This window comes from Leucoraja erinacea, chromosome 9, assembly GCF_028641065.1.
Source record: "Leucoraja erinacea ecotype New England chromosome 9, Leri_hhj_1, whole genome shotgun sequence".
NCBI lineage: Eukaryota > Metazoa > Chordata > Chondrichthyes > Rajiformes > Rajidae > Leucoraja > Leucoraja erinaceus.
In genome coordinates this window covers 56,336,851-56,363,022 of record NC_073385.1, presented here as the reverse complement: position 1 = coordinate 56,363,022, position 26,172 = coordinate 56,336,851, and the positions used below count along the sequence as shown (strand labels likewise).

At 43.4% G+C, this 26,172-nt stretch overlaps 1 protein-coding gene across 1 annotated transcript in view; it reads right to left on the bottom strand.

The window, feature by feature from the left end:
* Positions 1–6,045: 6,045 nt before the first annotated feature.
* tmem121aa (transmembrane protein 121Aa) overlaps positions 6,046–26,172 on the bottom strand; it is an 86,605-nt gene continuing 66,478 nt past the window's right edge. The window contains exon 2 of the mRNA XM_055640855.1: positions 6,046–13,513. Within this exon, the coding sequence (XP_055496830.1) occupies positions 11,918–12,856 (939 nt within the window). The 5' untranslated portion in view covers positions 12,857–13,513 and the 3' untranslated portion in view covers positions 6,046–11,917. The remainder of the gene's footprint in view (positions 13,514–26,172) is intronic.

The following is a 26,172-nucleotide window of genomic DNA, read 5'->3' as shown; positions in this document are numbered from 1 at the left end:
GGAATAATGCAGTGCCTGTGATTCACTCATGCTCTCCAGAGATTTTAGTCTGTGTTATCTCAGGAATCCTGGACACCTCATTAGTAATAGTCTAAAGAAAGTACCTCCAGGGTGAACGGCATCATTGAGAATGGATCAACAATTCTAGAGATTACAACAACAATGATGATGGAAAGAGAGACTGCTGAGGCAAGTAGGTCACAGTTGGAGATATCTTGATGTACGGAGTTTGTAAGTTCTCCCTGTGATCATATGGGATTTCCTTGGGTACTCTGGTTTCCTCCCACATTCCAAAGATGTATAGGTTTGTAGATTAATTGGCTTTGGTAAAAATTGTTCCTGGTGTGCTAGTGTATGGGTATCGCTGGTTGACGTGTACGTGGGGCGGGTCAAAGGTCCTGTATCTGCACTGTATCTCTAAACTAAACTAAAAAACTATTTTTTGCAGAGAAATCCTGGCAGAAGATAAGCCCAGGAACACAGGAGGATATCGAAGGAAGAGAGCTCTCAGTAGAAGGAGTGCAGAAGGTGAGATCCCATTGGAAATAACCTCAAGCTGGAGAGACAATTGAGATCACTATGGGGGGAGGTTGCAGGAGGTGGTATCATCAGCACCAGGACAGATCAGAGCAAGTTAGGTGAGGAGTTGGAGGGGAGTGGGAAGCACAATTGTTATTTCAACCCGCCTCCTGGTTCAGTTACCTGCTGGATCCAAATACATTGCTTCTTTAGACCTTGCAGCAAGAGATGTACCTCCATTCCATATTGTGCAACCGGTTATGCAGCTGAGCTCCGAAGCAAATCAAGAATTTCATTGTCCTATCAGGGAGACGTGACAATAAACTCACTTGAACTTGGTAACCCGCAAGCAATCCGATCTTCCACTTGTGATCAGCATTCATTGCGAACAAGTTATGAATGGCATCTGCTAGCTGCTTACGAACGCAATCACAAAGCAGCCTCGAGCCACACAGAAAATTTAAATTTTCTCCACTTGGTCTCTTCTGCTGGAGAAGTGATGATGTCTGCTGTCAAGGCCAGGATCCTGGGCATGTTTACAGGGTGAAATTAAACAAAAAATGAATGACATTTTAGAAACAAGGCAATAAAATATAAGGGAGGTAATTTGCCGCTTCCTGAGGCACAGATGAAAGGACATAACTAATGAGAAGGAAGGCTTGCAGGAAAGTGACCAAACAAACAACAATTATCTGATCGGAAGACAGCTAAGATTTATTCACAGGCAAGACTGAATCATATTTTAGACGAAAGGATGCAAATCGGCGGAATGATTGGTCCCACTTCTTCAGGTACAAAATGGAGTTTGTTTTTTTTTTGTCCAGGAATGACCTTTTCCAGTGGTGCTGTTGTGGTGGGGGAGACTGGGTGAATATTGTTCAGGATGCCAAGTATTCTTTTTAGTTTAGTTTAGAGATACAGAGCGGAAACAGCCCACCAAGTCCGCGCCAACCGGCCATCCCCATACATTCACACTCCTACACACACGATATGGGAAAGTGTTTAACTGGTTAAAAGGTCAAACGGCTACAATGCTTTCGTCACCTCTAGCCTCTCTGTCATTCATGTATCCCACCTCTGCTCCTCCCAGCCCCCACATTAATCAACTAGTCATGTAGTAGACATTTGGACATTCATTCCTTACACACTGTAAATGTTAGAATGCATTTTGTCCTTGAGGTATGCAGTGATAGATTAGTTAATTTTCACATTATTGCTTGTGTTCTGCATCTGACCACTGATGTGACAACCAAGTCCAATCTCGGATAACGAGACCATGCAAAATGCATTATACATGGTTTGCGGGAAAGGAAATGCTGGTTTAAAATATGACCTCATTGAGCGGGGCAAATAGCATTTAATAAACATTTGTCGAGGCGCATGCTCCTAAGATCTGAAATTTTGGCTTCTCTTCCCCTTAAATGACCTGCTGTTCACCTGACTCTGGCAAGGTGGGGAATAATAAAGGCTGTGTCTTTAAACTGGTTTGAGAAATATTAGACATCACAAGGGTCCATACTGTGAGGAGAAGTTGCGTCAATTTAGATATACTACAGTAGCATAGTGAATAATAATGACTATTTCCTTCCCATGCTTGAACAAGGCACAAATGCTGGACCCCATGTACTTGGGAATGAATTCAAGACACATTGATCGGAAGGAGTAGCAATTTCAAAGTTGTTTTCCCAAGATGGTGTTGGTGCTGGTGCTGAGTTTTAATTGTAATTTCCAAGACTGATATGTATTGGTTAAGGGACAAGGTTAAGGTACAGATCAGCAATGGTCTAATGGGGCAATGGCTCTTTATTGTCACGTATGGACTGCACAGTTAAGTTCTTGGACACATCGCCATATTTTGGTACCATTTTAGCTTAGTTTGTAGATACGGCATGGAAACAGGCCCTTCGGCCCGCAGAGTCTGTGCCGACCAGTAATCCCCGCACATTAGCACTACCCTACACACACTAAACCAGGAACAATTTTGACACGATATAAAGCCAATTAATCTACAAACCTGTACGTCTTTGGAGTGTGAGAGGAAACCGAAGATCTCGGAGAAAACCCCACGCAGGTCATGGGGAGAACGTACAAACTCCGTACAGACAGCACCCAGAGTCGGCATCGAGCTCGGGTCTCCGGCGCTGCTAGCGCTGTAAGGCAGCAACTTTACCGTTGCCCCACCGTGCCGCCCCTGCTCTTCGAGGCCAAGCTCGGAGGACCTAATTGGCTGATGTGAAAATGTGTCCACATTACTATGTCTGGAGAAGGGTTTTGGCCCGAAACGTCGCCTATTTCCTTCGCTCCATAGATGCTGCTGCACCCACTGAGTTTCTCCAGCTTTTTTGTGTACCTTCCACATTACCATGAGTTGGTAGGGTAATTAGCAATGTAGGTTGCCACATGTTTATTTAGTTTAAAGATGGGGTGGGAGATTGCAACCTTCGCATGGTCCACCCTGTTTTGACGAATGCAATCAACCCGACGTGCACAAACAAAAGATCAAATAGAACAAGTTGACCTACAACTTTAGGCTGTGCAGGCCATACGCAAGGAGAAGAAGTTTAAAGATACGGTGCTTAAACAGGCCTATCGGCCCACTGAGACCAAACCAACCAGTGATTCCCGTACACTAATTCTATCCTACACACTCGGCAATTTACAATTTTTACCGAAGCCAATTATTCTACAAACTTGTACATCTTTGTAGGATTATCTTGTGTCTCTGCTAACAAGAGTGGCTCACGTTTCTTTAGTAATACAATGACGTATGTGTATCATTAATCCAGACATTTTTGAATATAAATTAATTTTCTTTAAATTTTCTACTGTTAAATCTGCAAAACTCACCAGTAATTTAGAAATAACGGCAGCAAGTGAAACCATATGGACATGTGTACGGCGGCAGGCGCGGGCACACCGCGACGCCCTGTGTCTCCCTTTCAAGGGAGATGCTAAAAATGCATTTCGTTGTCTCTGTACTGTACACTGACAATGACAATAAAAATTGAATCATTTCATTTCATTTCATCAATGTAACTGCAGTGATTAGTAAAGTTTGTAGTTGGTATAGAATAAAGGGTTTCAGTAAAATGGATAGTCCATTCACGAAGTATGATGTTGTGGCGATCAGTGAAACATGATTGCAGGAGGGCTGTGATTGGAAACTAAATATTCCAGGATTTCGTTGCTTCAGGTGTGATAGAATTGGAGGGGCAAGAGGTAGACGTGTTGCATTGCTTATCAGGAAAGATATTACAGCAGTGCTTTGGCAGGATAGATTAGAGGGCTCGTCTAGGGAGGCTATTTGGGTGGAACTGAGAAATGGGAAAGGGGTAGCAACACTTATAGGGGTGTATTTATTGACCGCCAAATGGGGAGCGAGAATTGGAAGAGCAAATATGTAAGGAGATTGCAGATATTAGTAGTAAGCACAAGGTAGTGATTGTGGGAGATTTCAATTTTCCACACATAGACTGGGAAACGCATTCTGTAAATGGGCTGGATGGGTTGGAGTTTGTAAAATGTGTGCAGGATAGTTTTTTGCAGCAATACATAGAAGTACATACTAGAGAAGGGGCGGTGCTGGACCTCCTGTTAGGAAATGAGACGGGTCAGGTGGCAGAGGTATGCGTTGGGGAACAGTTCGGGACCAGTGATCACAATACCATTAGTTTCAATATAATTATGGAGAGGGTCAGAACTGGATTGAGATTTTTGATTGGAGAAAGGCTAACTTTGAGGTGATGCGAAAGGATTTAAAAGGAATAAATTGGGACAGTTTGTTTTATGGGAAAGATGTGGAAGAGAAATGAAGGACATTTAAAGGTGAAATTTTAAGAGTACAGAATCTTTATGTCCCTGTTCGAATGAAAGGAAATAGTAAAAATTGGAAAGAGATATGGTTTTCAAGGGAAATTGGACACTTGGTTCGGAAAAAGAGAGAGATCTACAATAATTATACGCAGCATGGAGTAAATAAGGTGCTTGAGGAGTATAAAGAATGTAAAAAGAATCTTAAGAAAGAAATTAGAAAAGCTAAAAGAAGATATGAGGTTGCTTTGGCAAGTAAGGTGAAAGTAAATCCAAAGGGTTTCTACAGCTATATTAATAGCAAAAGGATAACGAGGTATAAAATTGGTCCATTAGAAAGTCAGAGTGGACAGCTATCTGCAGAGCCAAAAGAGATGGGGGAGATATTGAACAATTTCTTTTCTTCAGTATTCACCAAGGAGAAGGATATTGAATTATGTGAGGTAAGGGAAACAAGTAGAGTAGGTATGGAAACTATGAGATTCAAAGAAGAGGAAGTACTGACACTTTTGAGAAATATAAAAGTGGATAAGTCTCCAGGTCCGGACAGGATATTCCCTAGGACATTGTGGGAAGTTAGTGTAGAAATAGCAGGGGCTATGACAGAAATATTTCAAATGTCATTAGAAACGGGAATAGTGCCGGAGGATTGATGTACTGCGCATTTTGTTCCATTGTTTAAAAAGGGGTCTAAGAGTAAACCTAGCAATTATAGACCTGTTAGTTTGACGTCAGTGGTGGGCAAATTAATGGAAAGGATACTTGGAGATAATATATATAAGCATCTGGATAAACAGGGTCTGATTAGGAACAGTCAACATGGATTTGTGCCTGGAAGGTCATGTTTGACTAATCTTCTTGAATTTTTTGAAGAGGTTACTTGGGAAATTGATGAGGGTAAAGCAGTGGATGTTGTATATATGGACTTCAGTAAAGCCTTTGACAAGGTTCCTCATGGAAGGTTGGTTAAGAAGGTTCAATTGTTGGGTATTAATGGTGGAGTAGCAAGATGGATTCAACAGTGGCTCAATGGGAGATGCCAGAGAGTAATGGTGGATGGTTGTTTGTCGGGTTGGAGGCCAGTGACGAGTGGGGTGCCACAGGGATCTGTGTTGGGTCCACTATTGTTTGTCATGTACATCAATGATCTGGATGATGATGTGGTAAATTGGATTAGTAAGTATGCAGATGATACTAAGATAGGTGGGGTTGTGGATAATGAAGTAGATTTTCAAAGTCTACAGAGAGATTTATGCCAGTTGGAAGAGTGGGCTGAAAGATGGCAGATGGAGTTTAATGCTGATAAGTGTGAGGTGCTACATCTTGGCAGGACAAATCAAAATAGGACGTACATGGTAAATGGTAGGGAATTGAAGAATGCAGGTGAACAGAGGGATCTGGGAATAACTGTGCACAGTTCCCTGAAAGTGGAATCTCATGTAGATAGGGTGGTAAAGAAAGCTTTTGGTGTGCTGGCCTTTATAAATCAGTGCATTGAGCATAGAAGTTGGGATGTAATGTTAAAATTGTACAAGGCATTGGTGAGGCCAATTCTGGAGTATGGTGTACAATTTTGGTCGCCTAATTATAGGAAGGATGTCAACAAAATAGAGAGTACAGAGGAGATTTACTAGAATGTTGCCTGGGTTTCAGCAACTAAGTTACAGAGAAAGGTTGAACAAGTTAGGGCTTTATTCTTTGGTTAAGGGGGGGGGGACTTGATAGAGGTCTTTAAAATGATGAGAGGGATAGACAGAGTAGACGTGGATAAGCTTTTCCCACAGAGTAGGGAAGATTCAAACAAGGGGACATGACTTGAGAATTAAGGGACAGAAGTTTAGGGGTAACATGAGGGGGAACTTCTTTACTCAGAGTGGTGGCTGTGTGGAATGAGCTTACAGTGAAGGTGGTGGAGGCAGGTTTGTTTTTATCATTTAAAAATAAATTGGATAGTTATATGGACGGGAAAGGAATGGAGGGTTATGGTCTGAACGCAGGTATATGGGACTAGGGGAGAATACGTGTTCGGCACGGACTAGAAGGGTCGAGATGGCCTGTTTCCGTGCTGTAATTGTTGTATGGTTATTTGGTTAAAAGCTTTGCAATCATATACATTCTAGAAATGAGTACAATTGTGGATAATCATTTTCCTCAACTTTGCTGGTTTGATCAGAATACAGACAAGATTGAAACAAAGGCAGAAGTAGTGGAATTTGAGTTTGATTTAAACAACAAACCCTAACTACCTTCTTGTGTTTTAAATTGGATTTGAAGTCTTGACTGACCTCCTGCATTTTTATCATGTATTTAATCTTCCTATGTTCACATGCCGCAGAGGTTGTTAGATAAGATTTATCAAGCTGCAAGTACTAGAGATTAACCAGCATAGGAGGTGTGAGGAGTTTATTGATTGCCAAAGCAGCACATGTACAGTTTACTTCTTGTACTCTTTAGGGAAAGTCAGTACCTTTTGTCGAAATATCCTCCATTGTTGACGACTGTGAATAAACTTACAGTGTGGAAACAGGCCCTTCAGCCCAACCTTCCTGTACCGGCCAACATGTCCCAGCTACACTTGTCCCACCTGCCTGCATTTGGTCCATGTCCTTCCAGACCTGCCCTAACCATGTAGCTGTCTAACTCTTTCTTCAACGTTGGGATAGTCCCTGCCTCAACTGCTTCCTCTAGCAGCTCGTTCCATACACCCAAAACCAGTTCAGCATGGAAATAGGCCATTCAACCCGCCATATCCATGCTGACCAGTGGCACCTATCCAAATTAATCCCATCTTGCAGCATTTGGCCTGTAGTCTTCAAAGCTAGTCAATTCAAGTTCTCATTCGGGCATTTCTTAAATGCTTCAATATTTTCCACCACAAAAAGAAATTGAAGTAATTGTTTGCCTTTGATGTGATTTTTGTGTGGGAAAAAAAATGAAAAAGCTATCCTGAACTGTGTGTGCTGATGAGTAAAGGGCCTGTCCCACTTGGACGTAATTTGCGCGCCATTTATGCAACCCCGTCGTCGCATTGAGATGCATGGGTAGCGTGTGAGCCGTGCGGGAAGTTTGCATGGAGAAGCGCAGAGGGGTATGCAGTTGCCTGCGGTATCGCGCGATGCTCCAGGATTTTGTAAGGCACAAAACCGTGTGTAACCATGCGCCGCCGCATGCTGCCCATACGCAGTCGGCCCGCCTTTTACGCGTCATGGCTATAAGCACGCACGATTTAAACATTTGCACAGTTTCGTAGAGAAAACTACGTGGTGAACACCAAAATATACTAAACCGGAAAGTGCAAAAGTGAATTGATGCTCCACTTGCAATGACTGCTTGGGTCCCTGGATTGTGGGTAAGGAAGAGGTTAAAAAGACAAATGTTGTGTCTCCTACTGCTGGATGAACGAAAGACATGAGAAGGGGTGCAGTTGGTAGAAATAGAAGAGCAAACCAGATAAGTGTTGCACAATGCTGGAGTAACTCAGCGGGACCGGCAGCATCTCTGGAGAGAAGCAATGGGTGACATTTCGGGTCGAGACCCTTCTTCAGACTGAAGAAACATCAACCATTCCTTCTCTCCAGAGATGCTGCCTGTCCCGCCGAGTTACTCCTGCATTTTGTGTATCTTCAATTCGAACCAGCATCTGCAGTTTCTTCCTACAGATTAATTTGGTCTGCAGCTTGCTACTTTTCATTCACCTCTTTTTTGAATAGGGGCATTACATCTGCAGTATTCCAATTGCTAGCACCACTCAAGAAACTGGAACATTTTAGAAAATCACCATAAATATCATAAACTGGGTATTCAAATGACGTCATGCGCTCCAGACGGCTGTGCTGACGCATGAAGACACGTGATGACGCGCGCGACAGTCATGACCGGCCTGTCGCGTAAATGACGGCCAAGTGGGTCAGGCACTTAAATGTTTCCAACTAGTGTTAATTAAATAGGAGAATGATGTTTTGCACAACGCTTTATCACAAGAGAAACACTTACTTGCATAATTGCTTTTGTTGTGTTTCAAGGAGAAGAGTTACATGATAATGAATAATAGTTTTTTTTTTTTAGTTTTGGAGATACAGCACAGAAACAGGCCCTTCGGCCCACCAAATCCACATTGATCAGTGAACACCCGTTCATACGAGGTCAATGTTATCCCACTTTCTCATTCACTCCCTACACATGAATGACAACTTTACAGAGGCCAATGAACCTACAAACCCACAAATCTTTCTGGAAGAAACCGCAGCTCCCGGAGGGAACCCATGTGGTCACAGGGGGAAGTTGCAATTTCCACACACACAGCAGCTGAAGTCGGGATCAAACCTGGATCCTTGGTGCTGGAGGCAGCAGCTCCATCATTTGCACCACTGTGTTACCCATGGTGATGGGGTTGGATGAAAGAGAGAAAGGCTTTGTATCTACAAAATGTTTGGCTCAATAACCTAATCCTAAACAATAAATAGTATGTAATTCTGATAGAAATGTTGCCAGTATGTTGGTCAATGTTACAAGCCTCAAATTAATGTCAGCAAAGCTACCCCTCCATCATTCGCCATTGACAAAGTTAGATTAAATCGATCTTAAAACCAGGAGATCCTTTCATGTGTAGCTGGCTGCTGACTGTAAGATTGCATGTTGCTAATCAGAACTAGTAAATTTTTTTTTTTTTAATATTCAATGTAACAAATGCAGAGGCAAAGGAATTTAGATAATTTCTTGAATGGCAAATCCTATGGTGTTGTTCCATCTTTTGGAACTCCCTACACTCTCGCCAATGGTGGATACATCTTCAGCCGAGAACTCTTCACGTAAGGTTATGTAAACTCAAAACGTGTTACCTGTACATTTATGAAAGATCAGTTGTAAAGCCAATTAACTGAGTTAAAAGACAAAATTCTATTAAATAAACCGTTCAGCTCACAGAAGCTGTGTGTGACCAGATGATATAAAGATGTGACCCTTTGTAATTCACCCATTGATCCAAGATCAATTGTATTATCTCTTTGATATCTAAAACGCATTTCAGACAGTGATGTACTTATTGAAGTTAGGCATGATTGCAATATTGGCTAAGGTAGCAGTCAATTTATTTACGCTAGATAGACACAAAATGCTGGAGTAACACAGGAGGCCTTCTTCAGACGGTTCCGACCTGAAATGTCACCTATTCCTTTTCTCCAGAGATGGTGCCTGACCCGCTGAGTGTCTAACTTTGGTGTAAACCAGCATCTGCAGTTCCTTCCTACACATTTATATACACTATTGAGATAATGATAAGGTCACGTGATGTTGGTTACAGGCAAATATTGGCCAGAAAATCTTATGTTGTAGTGTGAGTGATATTCTGATTTCACAGTCCTGGAAGCTCAAATGGAGCCTTGGTTTGGCATCTCATCTAAAAGGTAGGACCTTCAATAGTGCAGCGCTCACTTGGGAAAGTGCTTGATGTATCGGTGTGGATTATGATCTCGTGTCTCTAGAGTGGAGTTTGAGCCCAAGATATTATTACTCAGGCACACGATTACAATAGATATTAGAAACCATTTGGGCCATCATCCACGCTGGTGTTTAAGTTTCATTTGCGTCTCCACTTTATTTTAGACTTTAGAATTTAGAGATACAACGTGGAAACAGCCCTTCAGCTGACCAGCGATCATCCCCATACACGAGCACTATCCTACATGCTAGGGAAAATTTACAGAAGCTAATTAACCTACAAACCGTATGTATTTGAAGTGTGGGAGGAAACCGGAGCACCCGTAAAAACCCCATTCGGTCACAGGTAGTATGTACAAACTCTGTACAGTCACCACCCGTAGGTCAGGATCGAACCCGGGTCGATGGCACTGCAAGGCAGCAACTCTACCATTGTGCCACTGTGCTTCCTTAATTGAATCCATCAATGTGACCCTCTATTTCCGTAGCCTGATATATTAAAGGGGAGGCTAGATTAATATAACCATATTTTGGTTTTGCAGTGACTGCCAAATACTGAAAAAATAATCAATAATGTAAACAAAGGCGCAATCTTCAAGATGTGAGAAATTAATGTCTGTGTTGCAGTTTTTATTTTTCTGTCGGAAAGTGTTGATTTCTCTAGCTCTGTTTTCTCCCTGGTTTCTAAAGCAATCTCCAAAGTTCCTCTCATTATTCAATTATAAGGCCCTTTGTTGTTTGTCAAACAAATATCTTTTATTTCATTTTCAGCATATCAACTCATTTTCTATCTTTCTCTGCCAGGAGACAAAAATGAACTGTCAAAAACGATTTAACAGAGTCTTGCAGTTGAGTGACTGATGGGGCAAAATCTCTTTGGAGACACTTGCAGCTGTTAGCTCAGTAATGACAGGGAATGGGCTGAGAATGTAAAACAAGCACAACAAAGATGCTCTAAAACAAAGCACATCCACCATGATTGAAATTGAGTAATTCCTTGTCACTTTTCCTTCTACCAGAGATATTAGATTAACATCATCCTTCATCAACCCCACTGGCTCGTTTATTTAAAGATAGTAGTCAGTTTCTCAATTTGGTTTCCAAAAGGTATTTCTTCACTACTAACAAATGGCAACATTGGAACTCACACTAGCAATTAGGGGAGTCGCAGGTCAGGCCTGTGAACAAATAGAAGAAATGGATACAGCATAAAAATAGTGACTTGGAGTATGTTCAAACTTTTCCATTATAATCTGTTCTTTTAAAGGCAGCAATGCGCAGTTTATAGGCAATGCAGGCCCAAGGGCCTGTTTCTCTGCTGCATGACTGAGGGCTATAAAACAATGACTGCCTATGATTTAGTTTGGAATTGAATATATATTTTCATTGTTGCGCAGGATATCAACTTTCATCGGTTATCCAGATCAGTAAATCAAAAGACTGAGTGGTTTCACATGAGTTGGAGAAATTGGGATTAAATTAATGCTCATAAGTTGCAAATGCAACTAAATGACTCGTCTACCTGAACAGAAAAATGTAATGATTCAAGGCCAACTGGTCCCTGGTCAAAGCTAGACTTATTCCCTTAGTATCCTTTACATCCCAGTCATCTTCTGTTTAAAATTTGACAGAAATGTAATTTCTGCAATAAGTTAAATACTCTGTTTCTGAAAATACAGTTAGATCTCAAAATATGTCTTGTAAAACGGTGGCCATCATAGTAAACATGTTTATTCGGATGTTAGAAATTTGGACATTTAAAGTCTTGAGTCTTAGGAATGACAAATCCAATATATCATTCATTATGAGGAAAAAAAAAACAACACTTTGTCGTGACTTCGCTGGGTGGCTTCAAGCTCCAGGGCAAAGGTATTCTTTTAAACCGTTTCAGGTCCAATCCCAAAGCTGCTGTCAAACTCTCCTTTTGGTGCCTGAGTTGTAGCAAGAGGCTAGCAATAGGAAACCATCAGGAAGGGGGACGAGTGAGAGAGGGGGTGAACACTGATTTCTGTCAGCCCATCCATGCATTCTTATGGGATATGGAACAGTCTTTGCTCTTCAGAGTCCGGAAGTGTTTCCTCCCCATTAGATCTCTCCCCAGACCACCTTTGGAAAGCATCTGTTTCCTAATCCATAGTTGAACTGCCCGCTGTCATGTGTCCACTATTTCTCTGGTTGGGGTTGGGTTGTGTGGGGAAGCCTGTGTATTGTGGATGGTCTGATTGTGTGGGATGGAATTCTGCTGGAGCTCGAGAGCTATTGCATTTTCTGGGAAGTTCTTGACCTGTTTTTGATACTCTACAAAACTGCAAGTCTTGGTGGCAATCGCGATTACGTTCTTGCCAATAAATATGGTCGAGACCCGACTGTCTCGGAACAGTAACATGTTGATCGCCCGGATGAATATCGTGACTATGTTGATGGTTACTAAGCTCAAAACAGGATAGAGCATCATCTTCTGTGGGGCTATGTGCTCGCCTTGCATGCTGATCTCACTGAGAGAGACACATGGCAGAATGAGCAAGAGAATATAGCAGTAGAAAAACATGAGGCCTTCCGCCCACATCGGAAGGCCAGACTTGTGCGGCTCCCACAGGTTGGCTTGGATATCCAAAATATCCAGCAAATCCAAGGCCACCCAGAAGAGACGTCCTCTTAGATCCTCCTTCTTCTTGAAAGTCTTGACATAGTCCATGCTGTCCAAAGCGATCAAGATGAGGTATAGCCCGGGAACGCATATGGAGAGCAGTAAGGTCAGTGCCTTTCGAGCCACTATGTCCGTGTTTTTCTTCTCGGCCTTATAGTTCTGAAAAATAAAGTAGAGCTTAATCTCCAAGACGAATATGTAGAGAAACCAGAGGATCATGGCGTAGCCACGCTTGGCGGTCTTCACCTCAGCTCCGACCCAGACAGCCACGTACCGCAGCACAATGAGGAAGCAGATGTCTCCCACCAGCACGATGATGCAGACCCCGATCTTCCGCGGCCCTTGGTTCTGCTCCACCAGGTAGGCGTCCATGAAGGCCATGCTGCTCATGATGACGATGGTGGAGAGGCACACGTGCCGCCGGTCCGGTGCTGGCAGGACCATGTTCGTGGTCAAGGAGCCCCCTGAGGCCACTATTGCAGGGCTGTCCTGTTGGGACTGAAGAAATAGGGTAACTTGGCTGAAGATTGTTGAAGGGTCACACGCCTTATTAAATGAAGACAAGTATGATAGCCCCCATTATTTTAATCTGCTTCAAAATGTGGTCGCCTATTGGCCTAGTCCTCCAATAATAAATCTAAATAATCTGGTTGATTCCTGCTGGCAATCTCTTCCCATCTGTGCTCTTGTAATGGGTGCAATGATGCCTGAGATGCTTTGTGTCTCATGAAAGACAATGAGGTAACTCTTCATCAAATGGAGAAAGGCCGACATATCTCTGGAAATCATGGATCCTTGAGAATACCTGACATGCCTGAGATGTGGAGTCTTGAGTAAAGGTTCATCATTTGGATCGTTGTAGGAGTCTTGATGGCAATAGGAGTGGTGCAGGTGTGGACAGCCTGAGGTGTGAATGCATGGTAGTGCATTCAATCAATTGCAAATCTTCCAGTCGATGGACCCGACGGCTTGGACACATTCATCAGCTGCTTTTCATGGATTGGATTCGTCATACACCTCATATCAGCCATTGTATCTATCCAGAGCATCCACCTTCTCCCTGGAATCCTTACGTTGGTTTTCGCTTTAGATCCATGAGATCTGGGGGGTAGGGAGGGGGAGAAGAAAGAAGAGAGGAACGTTAGTGTTGAAAGCCAACATTCCGCATATTAATCCTTTGCAAACTGGTGTACATTGAGGGAAAAAAAATCGGAATCTAACATATTTTGGAGTTTGTGGGTTTCTAATAGAAAACTAATCTCTACAGGCAACAGCATTTGCAAAGGTTCACAGGATGAGCTTAATGCCTGCACAAGGAACCATGCAAGGACATACTGTACTGCATAGTCTTGCCAATAGTGTAACCATGGAACATTGTGCATAAACAGGCCAAGCCTGTAGTTAATTCCCTGTAGTTAGAAAAAACAAGGCTGACCATAACTCAGGAAAAACAAGTAAGAACAGGAAGATAAAACATACTAAACTAAGTGGGACCCTTTGGGTCCCATTGGCACACAGGAGGCCTGGTCCCCCAACGCAATACTCCACCACTCACCCATATCCCCCAACTGCGCAGGCGCAGCTGACGGATTCCCGTTGTGATGCCCCTGATTCCCCCCCCCCCTTCCCCTTACTGCCCCCCACTCCGCCCCTTTCCCTTTCCCCCCCCCCCCCCCCACACACACACACACTCACTCCATTCCCCCAACCCCATCCACTCTTAGCGGCTCTCTGGCAGAGCAGCCATTCCCGCCCATTGGATTCTCATTGTGATGGAGCACACGCAGGTATTACTGGGCAGGCGTAGCTGACGGGCACGGCAAGTGGAAAAGAGATTTATTAAAGCTTAAAATGTGAATAACTTAAAATACAACAACAATTTAAATGTTAAAGATGAGATTTATTCAGTTCAGTTCTTTCTTGTTGCATTCTGCTGCTCACTGCGTCTCAATGTCTCTTTGCTGTTGATGAAAAAAAAGACACAATTTTAATATAGAGACATTATTGAGTGATCAAACTTTAACTTGAAGAAAAATTGAGAATTTACCTCAGAAGTCATCGCTCAACCAAGCATGCCGTAATGACAACATTCTTGGTCGATGTTCCATCCTTCAGGAAAAGAAAATTTTCCTTCACCTTTCCTCGGCTAAGAGCTGCATATAGTTTTCCATGCTGAAATACTGTTTTCTCGAGGTATATAAAAACATTTTCCATGGTTTGTCCTTGCACTTTATGGATCGTCATAGCAAAACTTGACTGAATCGTGAATTGGCTCCACTGAAGGGGAATGTCTTTGCCTTCTGTCAAATTGTGTGTTATCCCAGAAATGAGAGCAATGTCATCTTTGAAGGCTCCCATGTTGATTCATGTAACAATCAGATTATTGTGTAGCTCTTCCACAATCATCCTCGTTCCATTGCATAGCTTTGGGGGTTCCAAGTTTCTCATTAACCCCATGATCGGAGATCCTTTTTTCAACTACCATTAGTGTGGTGGTAAACCAGAGATGTTGAGTGAATCGAGGAATTCTGTTGGGAAGTGAGTAGCATCAGTTCCCTTAGTGACAGCATTGAACGAAAAGTACTTCATAATGATTCCAGGGAAGTGTCTGATACATGTAGAATTGATGCCTCATCGTATTGTTGTGTGGTACCAAGATACAATTGTCAGAGAATAACTCTGCAGGATTTTAAAATGCGGGATAGATGAAATCTATACAATCCTCCAGTGTTTTTGCTGATAGAACCATGTCTTCTGGCATTTCAATTTCATCATCTTCATTCTTTTAAATCTCATCTTCTCCAACTTTCAACAAAAAATGAGAATAGTCTCCTTCTCCCTCTCTCAATCGCATATTCGTCTGTAATTGAAACTTGGTGAAAAGTCTCCACAAGTAGGATTTCTTGATGCAGGAATTTTCAATATCAGTATAATTTCTCTACAGGAAGGGGTTGTCAAAAATAGCGGCAACAAATGGTAAGAATGCCGCCAAAAGGCTTAGTGTTGGTGCATACATCTTGAAGAGTTCTATCCACCGCTTCAAAGCTCTCCCTGCTAATCATTGGACATTCATCCCAAACAATGAGTTTCACTTGCCTCATCAAACATGCCGTGTTAGAGTTCTTGTCAATGTTACAGAATGTATCCTGGGTCACTTGGATGGGTATCTTGAATAGAGAATGTGCAGTTCTTCCACCAGCCATTAATTTAACTGCTATCCCAGATGATGCTGCAGCAATAGCCACATCACCTTGACCTCTAACTTTGGAGAGGATCAGATTGGTGGTGGGCGGGGGGGGAGCGAGCTGGGGTAGGGGGGGCGGCTTGAGGCAGGGGCTGTTGGGGGATAGCGTCTTGCAGCCGGGGGAGAGGGGCACGGCTTCAGGCGGGGGCTGTGTGGGTGGGGGGTGAACATTCTCCAGGCGGGGGAGAGGGATGGCTTCACGCGGGGGCTGTCAGGGAGGGGAGCGTCCTGCAGCCAGGAGAGGGGGACGGCTTCAGTCGGGGACTGTCGGGGGGCCAGTGGGGAGGGGGAAGGGACGTCCTGCAGCTGGGGCAGGGGGGTGGCTTCAGGTGGGAGTAGTCAGGGCCGGTGGGCCACTGTCTCCTAAACTAGCCTTGCACATCTCCATTAAACTTTCCCCATCTCACCTTAGGTTTAGTTATCATTTCCACTCTGGGACAAAGGCTCTGACTGTTAAGCATGACCATGGAGTATTAGACAATACTTCCGGCTCAAAATTAGTGAACTGTCATTATCCAGGACTTAACTCATTGTAGTTCTGCTTGCAGGTTTGTGAGATGCAAAAGCATTCAAGTCAGCAGCCACATCTCCGTACATAAACCACGTCTGATGTTCACTCTATAATTTAATTAGTCGCATGATGGAAGATGACTTATTGAGTAAAATCTAAATGAGATGTTCCCATCAGATTGAACTATTTTCAATATTACCTTCCTTGTTTGGAACAATTGGATTCTATACTATTTTACTATCTTTGGGTTTTTTTTTCATACTAAAATACTTTACCGTGAGGGTGAATTCTGAGCAAGAATCCCTCCAAGTCTGAGGATTGTCGGAAGGCAGCTCATAGAGTTGGAGGGACACAAGGAAATCAGCAGGGGCAAATAACCAGGGTGTTTCACCAGCTTGCAGTGTGAGGGAGAGTTTAAATCCCTGCCTGTTGGGAATAGTACATCATGAGTGGGAGGGAATGAGGGCTTGGTAAAATGCTCATGGTTTAGCAGACAGTGGAATGAGAGATTGCTGCCAAAGTGCACATCGTTTTCAATTCCTTGGAAGAATTATTTAGCGGGGATAACACAAACACCGCAGTGGCGCAGTGGTAGAGTTGCTTGTCTTGCAGCATCGAAGGCCCGGGTTCAATCCTGACTCGGGGTGCTGCCTGTAATGAGTTTGTACATTTTCCCCATGACCTGCGTGGGTTTTCTCCGAGATTTTCGGTTTCCTCTCACACTCCAAAGATGTACAAGTGTGTAGGTAAATTGGGTTGGTATAAGTCTAAATTGTCCCTAGTGTTTGTAGGATTGTGTTAATGTGCGGGGATTGCTGGTCGGTGCGGACTCGGTGGGCCGAAGGGCCTGTTTCTGCGCTGTATATCTCCAAACTAAAACTAACCTCTTCATCCTCGGGAGACCAAGAGGAGGAAAATGAGGCTGACCCAAAGCCACCAGCTTTTCAGACTTGTGGATGCAGCAATTTTCCCCTTTGTTGCCCGACTTGCCTCCCTCGCCCTGCATCTGTCTCTACAGCCTGGCCATCTAAACTTCCAGGTACTGAACAGCTCAAAGCTTGAGTCAAAGAGAGATACAGGATGGAAACAAAGCCTTCAGCCCACCAAGTCCACACCAACCATTCATTTGCATTTATCCTACATAAATAATATTTTTATTCTCTCCATATTCCCACCAATTCCCCGCCCCCTACTACTGCCCTGCAGGCTAGGGGCAATTTTACAGAGGCCATTTAACACAGGCCATTAAACCTACCATCCTGGACGTGTCTGGGATGCAGGTGGAAACCGGAGCACCCGGAGGAAAACCATACGGTCAAAGGATAAACGTGCAAACTCCACACAGGCAACACCCAAGGTCAGGATCGAACCGGATCTCTGGCACTGTGAGGTATGTGGCTCCACTAACTGTACCATTCCACAGCACTTTTTGAAACATCAAGCTGTCTTGACTTGTTAGTGTTGGAACAAGTGGAGTTCATTCCAAGGAATCCTGTGTATTGCAGCACCCCATTGATCCGCACCTCCTTTGTTGTCTCCACTTATCACCTCCCATCTTCTCTCACTATCATCACCCTTCCCTCCCCCACCTAAGTCCTTCTACAAATCAAACCTCTATTCAGCTGCCCCCAACCCATCACTTGCCAGCTCTTGCGCACCCCCTCCCCACTCCTTGCGCTAAATCCCCTCTATTCTTTCAGTCACAATGAAGGAGCTTAACTGGAAATGTCATTAAGTCGTGTGATTTGCTGTTTACCTATTTTTGATCCCTTCCCTTTTAATATCCTGGCAAAAAAAATCAATCCGTGCAAGATCTGACATTTTCAATTCACCCAGCCTTTCAGAACCTTCATTAGTTCTTGGTACTTGTGCTGCTTTCTTGCTGTTTCAGTCCAAGTGAATCATTCTGTGAGACCAAGCAGCCTCTGGACATGTGAAACAAGAAAGCACTGCTATTCTTTCACCGGGTTCCTTGCACCTGAAGGCTGAGGATCACACCAGGTTATTAATTAGCTGTTGTAAACAGCAGGGGTTACGTTTGGTCTATTATAGCAAGCAGGAGGCTGTTTAGCCTTGGGTCCTATTCTACCATTCAACCAGGTCATAATGTTTCCATATTGTGGCTCCTTCATCCCTCCTTGGCTCTGTACCCCTCAGGGTGGCTCATACATCACCTTGACTCCGTTTGGAAACTTTCAATTATGCCTCAGCCTCTCAGAAAGCATGTCTTCCACAACTTCCTGAACTCCAAGTCTACTCCCCCTGTACAGAACTCTGTGAATAGAAACCATTGCTTCTTGCTATCAAGTCCTCAATCTTAAATGCTGTAATCCCTTAATCTTTAAATCAGAAGTGAATACAAGACTAGTCCCATTGAACCTGGATGCTTTAATGAACTCATTCAATTTGGGTTTAATGTGGGTGACTTTTCTCAGCATGGTTTCCAATACCAACAGATCCATCCTCCTTTATGTCAGTAACTTGCCTTGGTTCAAATCTGAGATTCACAATCCTTGGCCCTATGAACCCAGAACGGGGATAAAAAACATAAATACAACATAACTTGTCAAACTGAAGTGGTTATATATGTACACACATATATTTATGTAGAACTGTACAGCACAGGAACAGTTGTTTTGGTACACAATGTCTGTGTCAAACATGATGCCACGTTAAACTAATCACCTTTGCACAAGATCCACTCCCTCCATTCCGTGTATTTCCCCCCTCTCTCTCCCCCTCCCCTCTTTGTGGGTTAAATGCATGGATAGTAGGTAAAATAAAAAAGGGAAAGAAATATCCTGCATTGATCTCATTTGAGATGGCCAATTTCCCTAGGGTGTTCCACTAAACACAGAACTTTAGACAACACAACTTCCAAGTGTAGACTTTGGTCACATGTTCCATTTTGAGGTCTCACCAAATTTTCGTGCAGCTAAAATGTGTCTTTCACTCACTTACCCTCCAGTATATTAACTTCCATTATTCTTTCAAATTTATTTTGACGTTATAATGATTTGCGAAACTGCCTTTCTTTTCTAGCTCTAAAGCATTTTAAAAGAACCATCCTATTTTCAGTTCCAGAATAGATGACTTCACAGTTGTTTATGTTGAAAATCATTTGGCTGTCTTGCTTGTTTTATTTTAGTTGACTAAGTGCTCTGTAATTGAATGCTTCCATCTGCACTGCCTACAATGCTACCAATCATCACATCATTAGGTGAATGATGTGAAAATCAGTGTGGTCCCAAGACAAATTTTGGTGGCACACAACATGTTACATCCGGACAAAATGTAGTATCCAGTTTAATAATTTTCATAGTTCTTCAGCCAGTCTCTAAATCATCTCAAAAAAATTCCTTCAATTTTGCATAATTTGACTTTAGCTAAGTTGGACTATATGCAATTCCCCTTCGAGGTCCATACAAATGTCATGTTGAGAGATGCAAGGAACTGCAGATGCTGGACTCTTGACAAAACGCAATGTGCTTGAGTAACTCAACGAGCCAGGCAGTTTGAGTGAAGGGAATGGAAAAGGGATATTTCGGATCAAGACCCTTTTTTTTTTTTACTTCATTAATATGTCTAGGCAATCTGCAACCTTGGGCGGCAAAGGAAAAGTAGTCCCAATGCAAAGCATGGTGTTTCCCAAATCCCTTACTGATGACTCTAAGCATCTTTGAGACTAAGTGTTAATGAATTCCTTTTCTATGGAACAATTCTGGTTCAATAGTTAAAGCGATTTAAATTGCTGTTGAAAAAAGCACCATGGGGAATACAAGTATTAGGCAATCATTACTCACCGATTAAAAGCTGTTTCGCTCCTATTTGACTCAATGACTCTGTGACCTCTTCAAAATATTCAATCAGTTTTGACAAGGATAACCTACCCTTTCTAGATTTATGCTATATCTTTGATCAGTTGACGGTTTTCAAGGGGTTCAATATCTCTGTCTTTAATAAAGGCTCTAATAATTTCTCGACAATACATGTTTGGCTAGCTGGTCTATAATTCCCTGCTTTGCCTCTCTCACCTTTTCAAAATGGCAGAGTGTCACATGTGATTTTCTAAACCAGAGGAACAGTTCCTGTATTGAGAGAATTTTGGAAAATTTGGAATTACGTAAACCTGGGCCAAAAAAAATTATTAATGGGGTATGCTCATTTGCAGATTAAATATTTTATGTGCAAAGTGAAGGATTATATTGAGGGAGGAGGACAGATCACACAAGGGCAACTTAATCCAAATGGAAAGATGCATAACCTTTCCCCAGATCCCTGACTGGCGATTCTAAGTGTCTTTCTGACCAAGTGTTAATTAGTTCATTTCTTTTGATGGAACAATCCTGGTTCAACAATTAAGGCAAATTAAACTGCTGCTGAAAAAGGACCATGGGGACACGTCTATTAGGCAGTCATTACTCACCAATTAAAAGCGATTTGTAACTCTTGTACCCGAAGCAGATGTACATGATCCTTTTATTAATTATGCCTTTGTGAGGGCATTAATGCTGTATTCCCTCTCCTTGTCCATATTGACACAGTGCCTACAGTTAATGGAGATCAGGGAAGCTGAGATTGCTCTCTTGGTTGAAATAAATGTAATATAAGGTTTCAAAACTCGGGTGTTTTGGCAAAGTATTTATGGGGGTGGGTGGGGACAGAAGGATGAAATAATTGGCTGAGGAACCACTAAGTGCACGAAAATGTATTTTAACTGCACAGATTGCAGTGATTCTGAATGCCTTGTCTGTAAGGATGGTGGGGCCAAGTTCAAAATAAAGTTACATCAATACTTGAGATTGACAATTGGGAATAGATAAATTCCTGATCTTGAAAAAATTGCAGGTCTATGAGGAAGAGCCTCATAGTGCGGCAACGGCCTGTCGCGGAACTGATGGCCAAAGTGGGACAGGCCCAATACCCGAGCGTGACGCAACGTCTCACCTCCAATAGCAGCAGAAGCAGGCAAACGATCGCTGAACTTGGCCTGGGGCTCACGGCCGTTGCGGTCCGGGTCCGCCCCCAACTCTACTCCCAGAGCGGGGCCAAGAAAATTGAAGATAGACACAAAATGCAGGAGTAACTCAGCGGGACCGGCAGCGTCTCTGGAGAGAAGCAATGGGTGACATTTCAGGTCAAGACCCTTCTTTTCATACTGAAGAGTCTCGACATGAAACATCACCCATTGCTTGTCTCCAGAGATGCTGCCGGTCCCGCTGAGTTACTCCAGCTTTGTGTCCATCTTCAAATGACGTCACATGCTCCAGACGGCTGTGCATATGCATGTAATCGCGCCCGACCTTCGCGGGACCGTATCAGCTCAAGGCGACCACGAGGTCGCGTAAATTGTGTGCCAAGGACACGTAAGTGGGACAGGCCCTTTATTGTGACTATGCTGTGACACTATTCTATGCTAATCCACTCTCCAAGTACTCTCACAGGGCAAGTCTTTGAGCCTTGTTCCTCCATTTTTCTCTGTGGGACAATAACGTCATATTCACTCTGGTTGAACTGCATTAGGGATATCATTGGGGAAAGACTTAGCGAGCTCGCAACCGATCTCTCCACTTCTTAGTTGAGAAAAGAAGGTACTGTGGTTAATTATGGCTCTGCAGGTGGTGCTCTTTAATGTGATCTACATGGTAGAAAGCTTTGGTCCTGCTCCAGAGCTTTGGACACATAATGCAATGCAGAAGGATTGCCATCGTTCAAGGGAACAATGAAATCAAGGCATGTAGGAAGGAACTGCTAGTGTAAAAGAAGATACAGTAGACACAAAACACTGGAGTAACTCAACGGGACAGGGCAGCATCTCTGGAGAGAAGGAATGGGTGATGTTTCAGGTCAAGACCACCACCTCCACCCTCTCAAGCATTATTTGGAAGAAAAATCCAATGTAGACTATGTCGGCTCTCAGAACCATCTCATTAATCCCATTCTCCCTGTTACCTATTTTCACTCAAGCCTATCAACTCCATCCAATGCTCCTGCCACCCACCTGCACCAGGGGTGATTTACAGCTGACAATGCATATACGAAAACATGCTCATTTGGGTGTGGGTGGAAACTGGAGCACCTGGGGGAAATTCACAGTCGCAGTGAGTTTGTGACAACTCCACACAATAGCGCCAAAGGTCAGGATTGATCTTAGTCCGCTGAAGCTGTGCAGTTGCATTAAGAAACATAGAAACAATGAAAATAGGTGCAGGAGAAGGCCATTCAGCCCTTCAAGCCAGCACACACCATTCAATATGATCATGGTTGATCATCCTCTTCCTGCTTTCTCTCCATATCCCTTGATTCAATTAGCCCTAAGATCTAAATCTAACTCTCTCTTGAAAACATCCAGTGAATTGGTCTCCATACAGCCATATGGAAAAAAAAGCAACAACATAAAAGTTAACATAAACATCCATCACAGCAGATTTCCCACATTCCTCATTGTGATGGAAGGCAAAAAAAAGTCCAATCATCTTCCTCTTTATTCTCCCACGGTCGGGGCAGTTGAACCATTCGCAGTCGGAGCGATCGAATCTCCCACAGCTGGCGGTCGAAACCCCCACGTCGGGCGATCGAAGTTCCCGTATCGGGGCGGTCAAAGCTCCCACATCAGGGTGGTTGAAGCTCCCGCGTCAAGGGAGATTGAAGTCCCGTGTCGGAGTGGTCGAAGCTTCTGCGACTTGGAGTTCCCAAAGTCGGTCTCTGATCAGAGACAGCAAGCTCCGTGATGTTAAGTCTGTAAGTTGGAGCTCTGAGGTCGATCCATGGTAAATTGATTGCGAGCTCCACGATGTTAAAGTCCTGCAGGCACCCGCGGTGAAGCTCTCAAAAGTCGGTCTCCAGCAAATGCCGCCAACTTCTCGATGTGAGGCCGCAGTGCGGACGGAGATACGGTACAGAAAAAAATTGCATCTCCGTCAAGGTAAGAGATTACAAAATGTTTCCCCCCCCCCCCCCCCCCCCCCCCCCCCCCCCCCCACCACATAAAAAACAAGCTAAAGAACACTAAAAACATTCATTTAACACATACTATTAAAACACAAAGAAGGAAGGGACAGACAGACTGTTGGCGGTGCAGCCATTGCTGGCGCCACTAAGTGACCAATCACATTAGACATAATGAAGCCGACATTTTAGTACTACTATATTGGTTAATGCTACTATACATTTCACTGCTACATTGTGGGAGATACCGAACGCATTGTAATTAGGGTTAATCTACAGTGAGACTGGTGGGAGAACTGGGAAGGGAAGGGGGTGGAGAGAGAAAGCAAGGGCTATCTGAAGTTAAAAATGCATTGTGCACACAGCAAGCTCCCACAAACAACAATGTAATTATCAGCTCTTATGTGAATTCTGTCACCAGGAAGCAATGCTGCCCATCTCCCTGCCTCCAAAGGCACTTCCATTTAACTCTTTCACCCTCAGTGTTCTCCAGGTATGCAAAGTGTGTTGAATCAAACAATGTTTAAACTTCCTAGCATCAAAGGAGGCTATTGTGCCCACTGAGTCTGAACTCATAGAAAATACGTTCATATGTTCATGCAATAGTAGAATTAGGCCATTCAGCCCACTCTGCCATTCAATCATGGCTGATCCCTGCCTCCTAATCCCATTTTCCTGCCTTCTCTCCAAAACCCTTGACACCCATTCTAATCAAGAATGTGACTATCTCTACCTTAAACATATCTACTGACCTAGCTAGCCTCCACAGCCCTCTGTGGCAATGAGTTCCACAGATTAACTACCCTCCGACTAAAGAAACCGAAGATCTCTGAGAAAATCCACGCGGTCATGGGGGGAACGTACAAACTCCATACAAACAGTACCTGTAGTCGGGATTGAACCTGGGTCTCCGGCACTGCAAGCGCTGTAAGGCAACAACTCTACCGCAGCACCACCGTGCTGCCCCTTTTTTCGTTTCTTTGTGCTGAAATCTCAGGAGTGCCACTTATACTCCCTCGGGTTAGTGGGGTTGTTGCCAACCCAGCTGGCTGTGCAGTGTTCTATGGTCAGTATTTATGCCTCAAAAAAACACTGATCTATTCCTTTATCTCACCACTTTCCATGGACCCTTGATTGTACATAAACCAGTTGCCGCATCTCTTACATGATGAGTGATTGCACATTCCTAGTAACTAATTGTCTGTCAAACTTTTTCAGGACATTTTAAAATAATGAAAGGTGTTATATAAATGGTAATTCTTTCAGTACTTCGTTCAATATTGCTAGACCACCTTGCCTCTGGGAATTGGGAAAGTTCATTTAAGGAAATTGAATGAGAACTGACCTTGCATTGGCTCTGTCTTGTTAATCAAGATTATGTCTGTTCCTTTGGCACATTTCCCAATTCCCATGTCCTTTGAATCCCTTGATGTCCATATCTCTATTAATTTGAACCTTTAGGGTTTCAGTTCAGTTGAGTTTAGAGATACTGCGCAGAAACAGGTCCTTTGGCCCACCGAGTCTGTCTGCACTAACCACTGATCCCTGCACAATAACACTATCCTACACACACTAGGGACAATTTACATTTATACCAAGCCAAGTAGCTTACAAAATCTGTACGTCTTTGGAATGTGAGAGGAAACCACAGTTCCCAGGGAAAGCCCAAGCAGGTCGCGGGGAGAGCATCCTAACTCCGTACAGCCAAGCACCTATAGTCAGGATCGAACCCGGGTCTCTGGCGCTGTAGGGCAGCAGCTCTACCGCTGCATCACCGTGCTGCCCTTAATGTACAACCTGAGCATAAAGATGTTACATCTCATGTAAATTCTAAATGACTGATCCCTTAGTTCGAATTGCTCTCCTCTAGTTTTAAACTCTCCAGCTGGAGAAAGCAACCCCCTAGCATCTGCAGTGACCATCCCTCTTGGAACCTTAGAATCCTTGTTGAGATCACTCCTCTCTCTTACACTATAGGGATTCCAAGCCAAACTTACTTTCCATTAATTCTAATGAAACACATATTGGGAAGTAAGGTTGATACCCTGCCTAAAATTGTTTCAATATTGGAGGGCAATTGGAGATGTTCTATCTATTGGTAATGAATATTAAGATCGTAAAACAAGCGAAGTTGAGAGGTGTTGAAGAGGCCAATCTAATCAAATGATCCCAAAGACCATTTTCACAGCAAAAATCAATTTGCATCACTACTTTACATCTTCAGACGCCAAGGATGACCTATTCCACTACAGTTTTGTGAGTTCTGAAGTGACTCATGAGGCTTTGGTGTGGAACCTGCAGAATCCACTGATGGGTCAGGAGTGATGATTAGATGGGGCAGTAACTCGTTTCTGAGGTGATGTACTCCCATTGTTTATCGAGTGCTTCTGTGCGCTCCCAAAGCATTGAAAAGAAAGCCATCACCAAAGTTGTCCTCACCTGGATTTTCCCAATGACGAGAGAGATATTTCCCAAGTCACTGTGAATTCTATGCATTTTGTGGACATGATCTCCATCACATGGTAGCTCTAAGATAAAGGCAGATATCACGTCTCATTTAAATCCTAGCTGGCTGATGCATTATCCTGAATTTACTTCCCCTAGTTCTATGGCATTAGGGCTCACCATCATCCCTGAAACATATTATGAATATCAGTCTGCTTGATGCCAATCTTTCTTCCACTTATTTAACAGTGGATTTTCAGTTTCTGTGCTTAAAAAGATTAGAATTACTGTCACTCCTTCAAACTGGGGGAAAGGGCACAGAAGTCACCATGTCAGGCTTTACTTTACTTTAGAAATATAGCATGGAAAGAGGCCCTTTGGCCCACCGAGTCCATGGTGACCAATGATCACACCGTACACTAACACTATCCTACACACTAGGCGACAACATCATTTTTTTACCAAAGTCAATCAACCTACAAACCTGTATGTCTTTGGGATGTCAGAGAAAACCGGAGCATCCGGAGAAAAAACACGCGGTTACAGGGAGAATGTATAGACTCCGTAGTCGGGATCGAACCCAGGTCTCTGGCGCTGTAAGACAGCAACTCT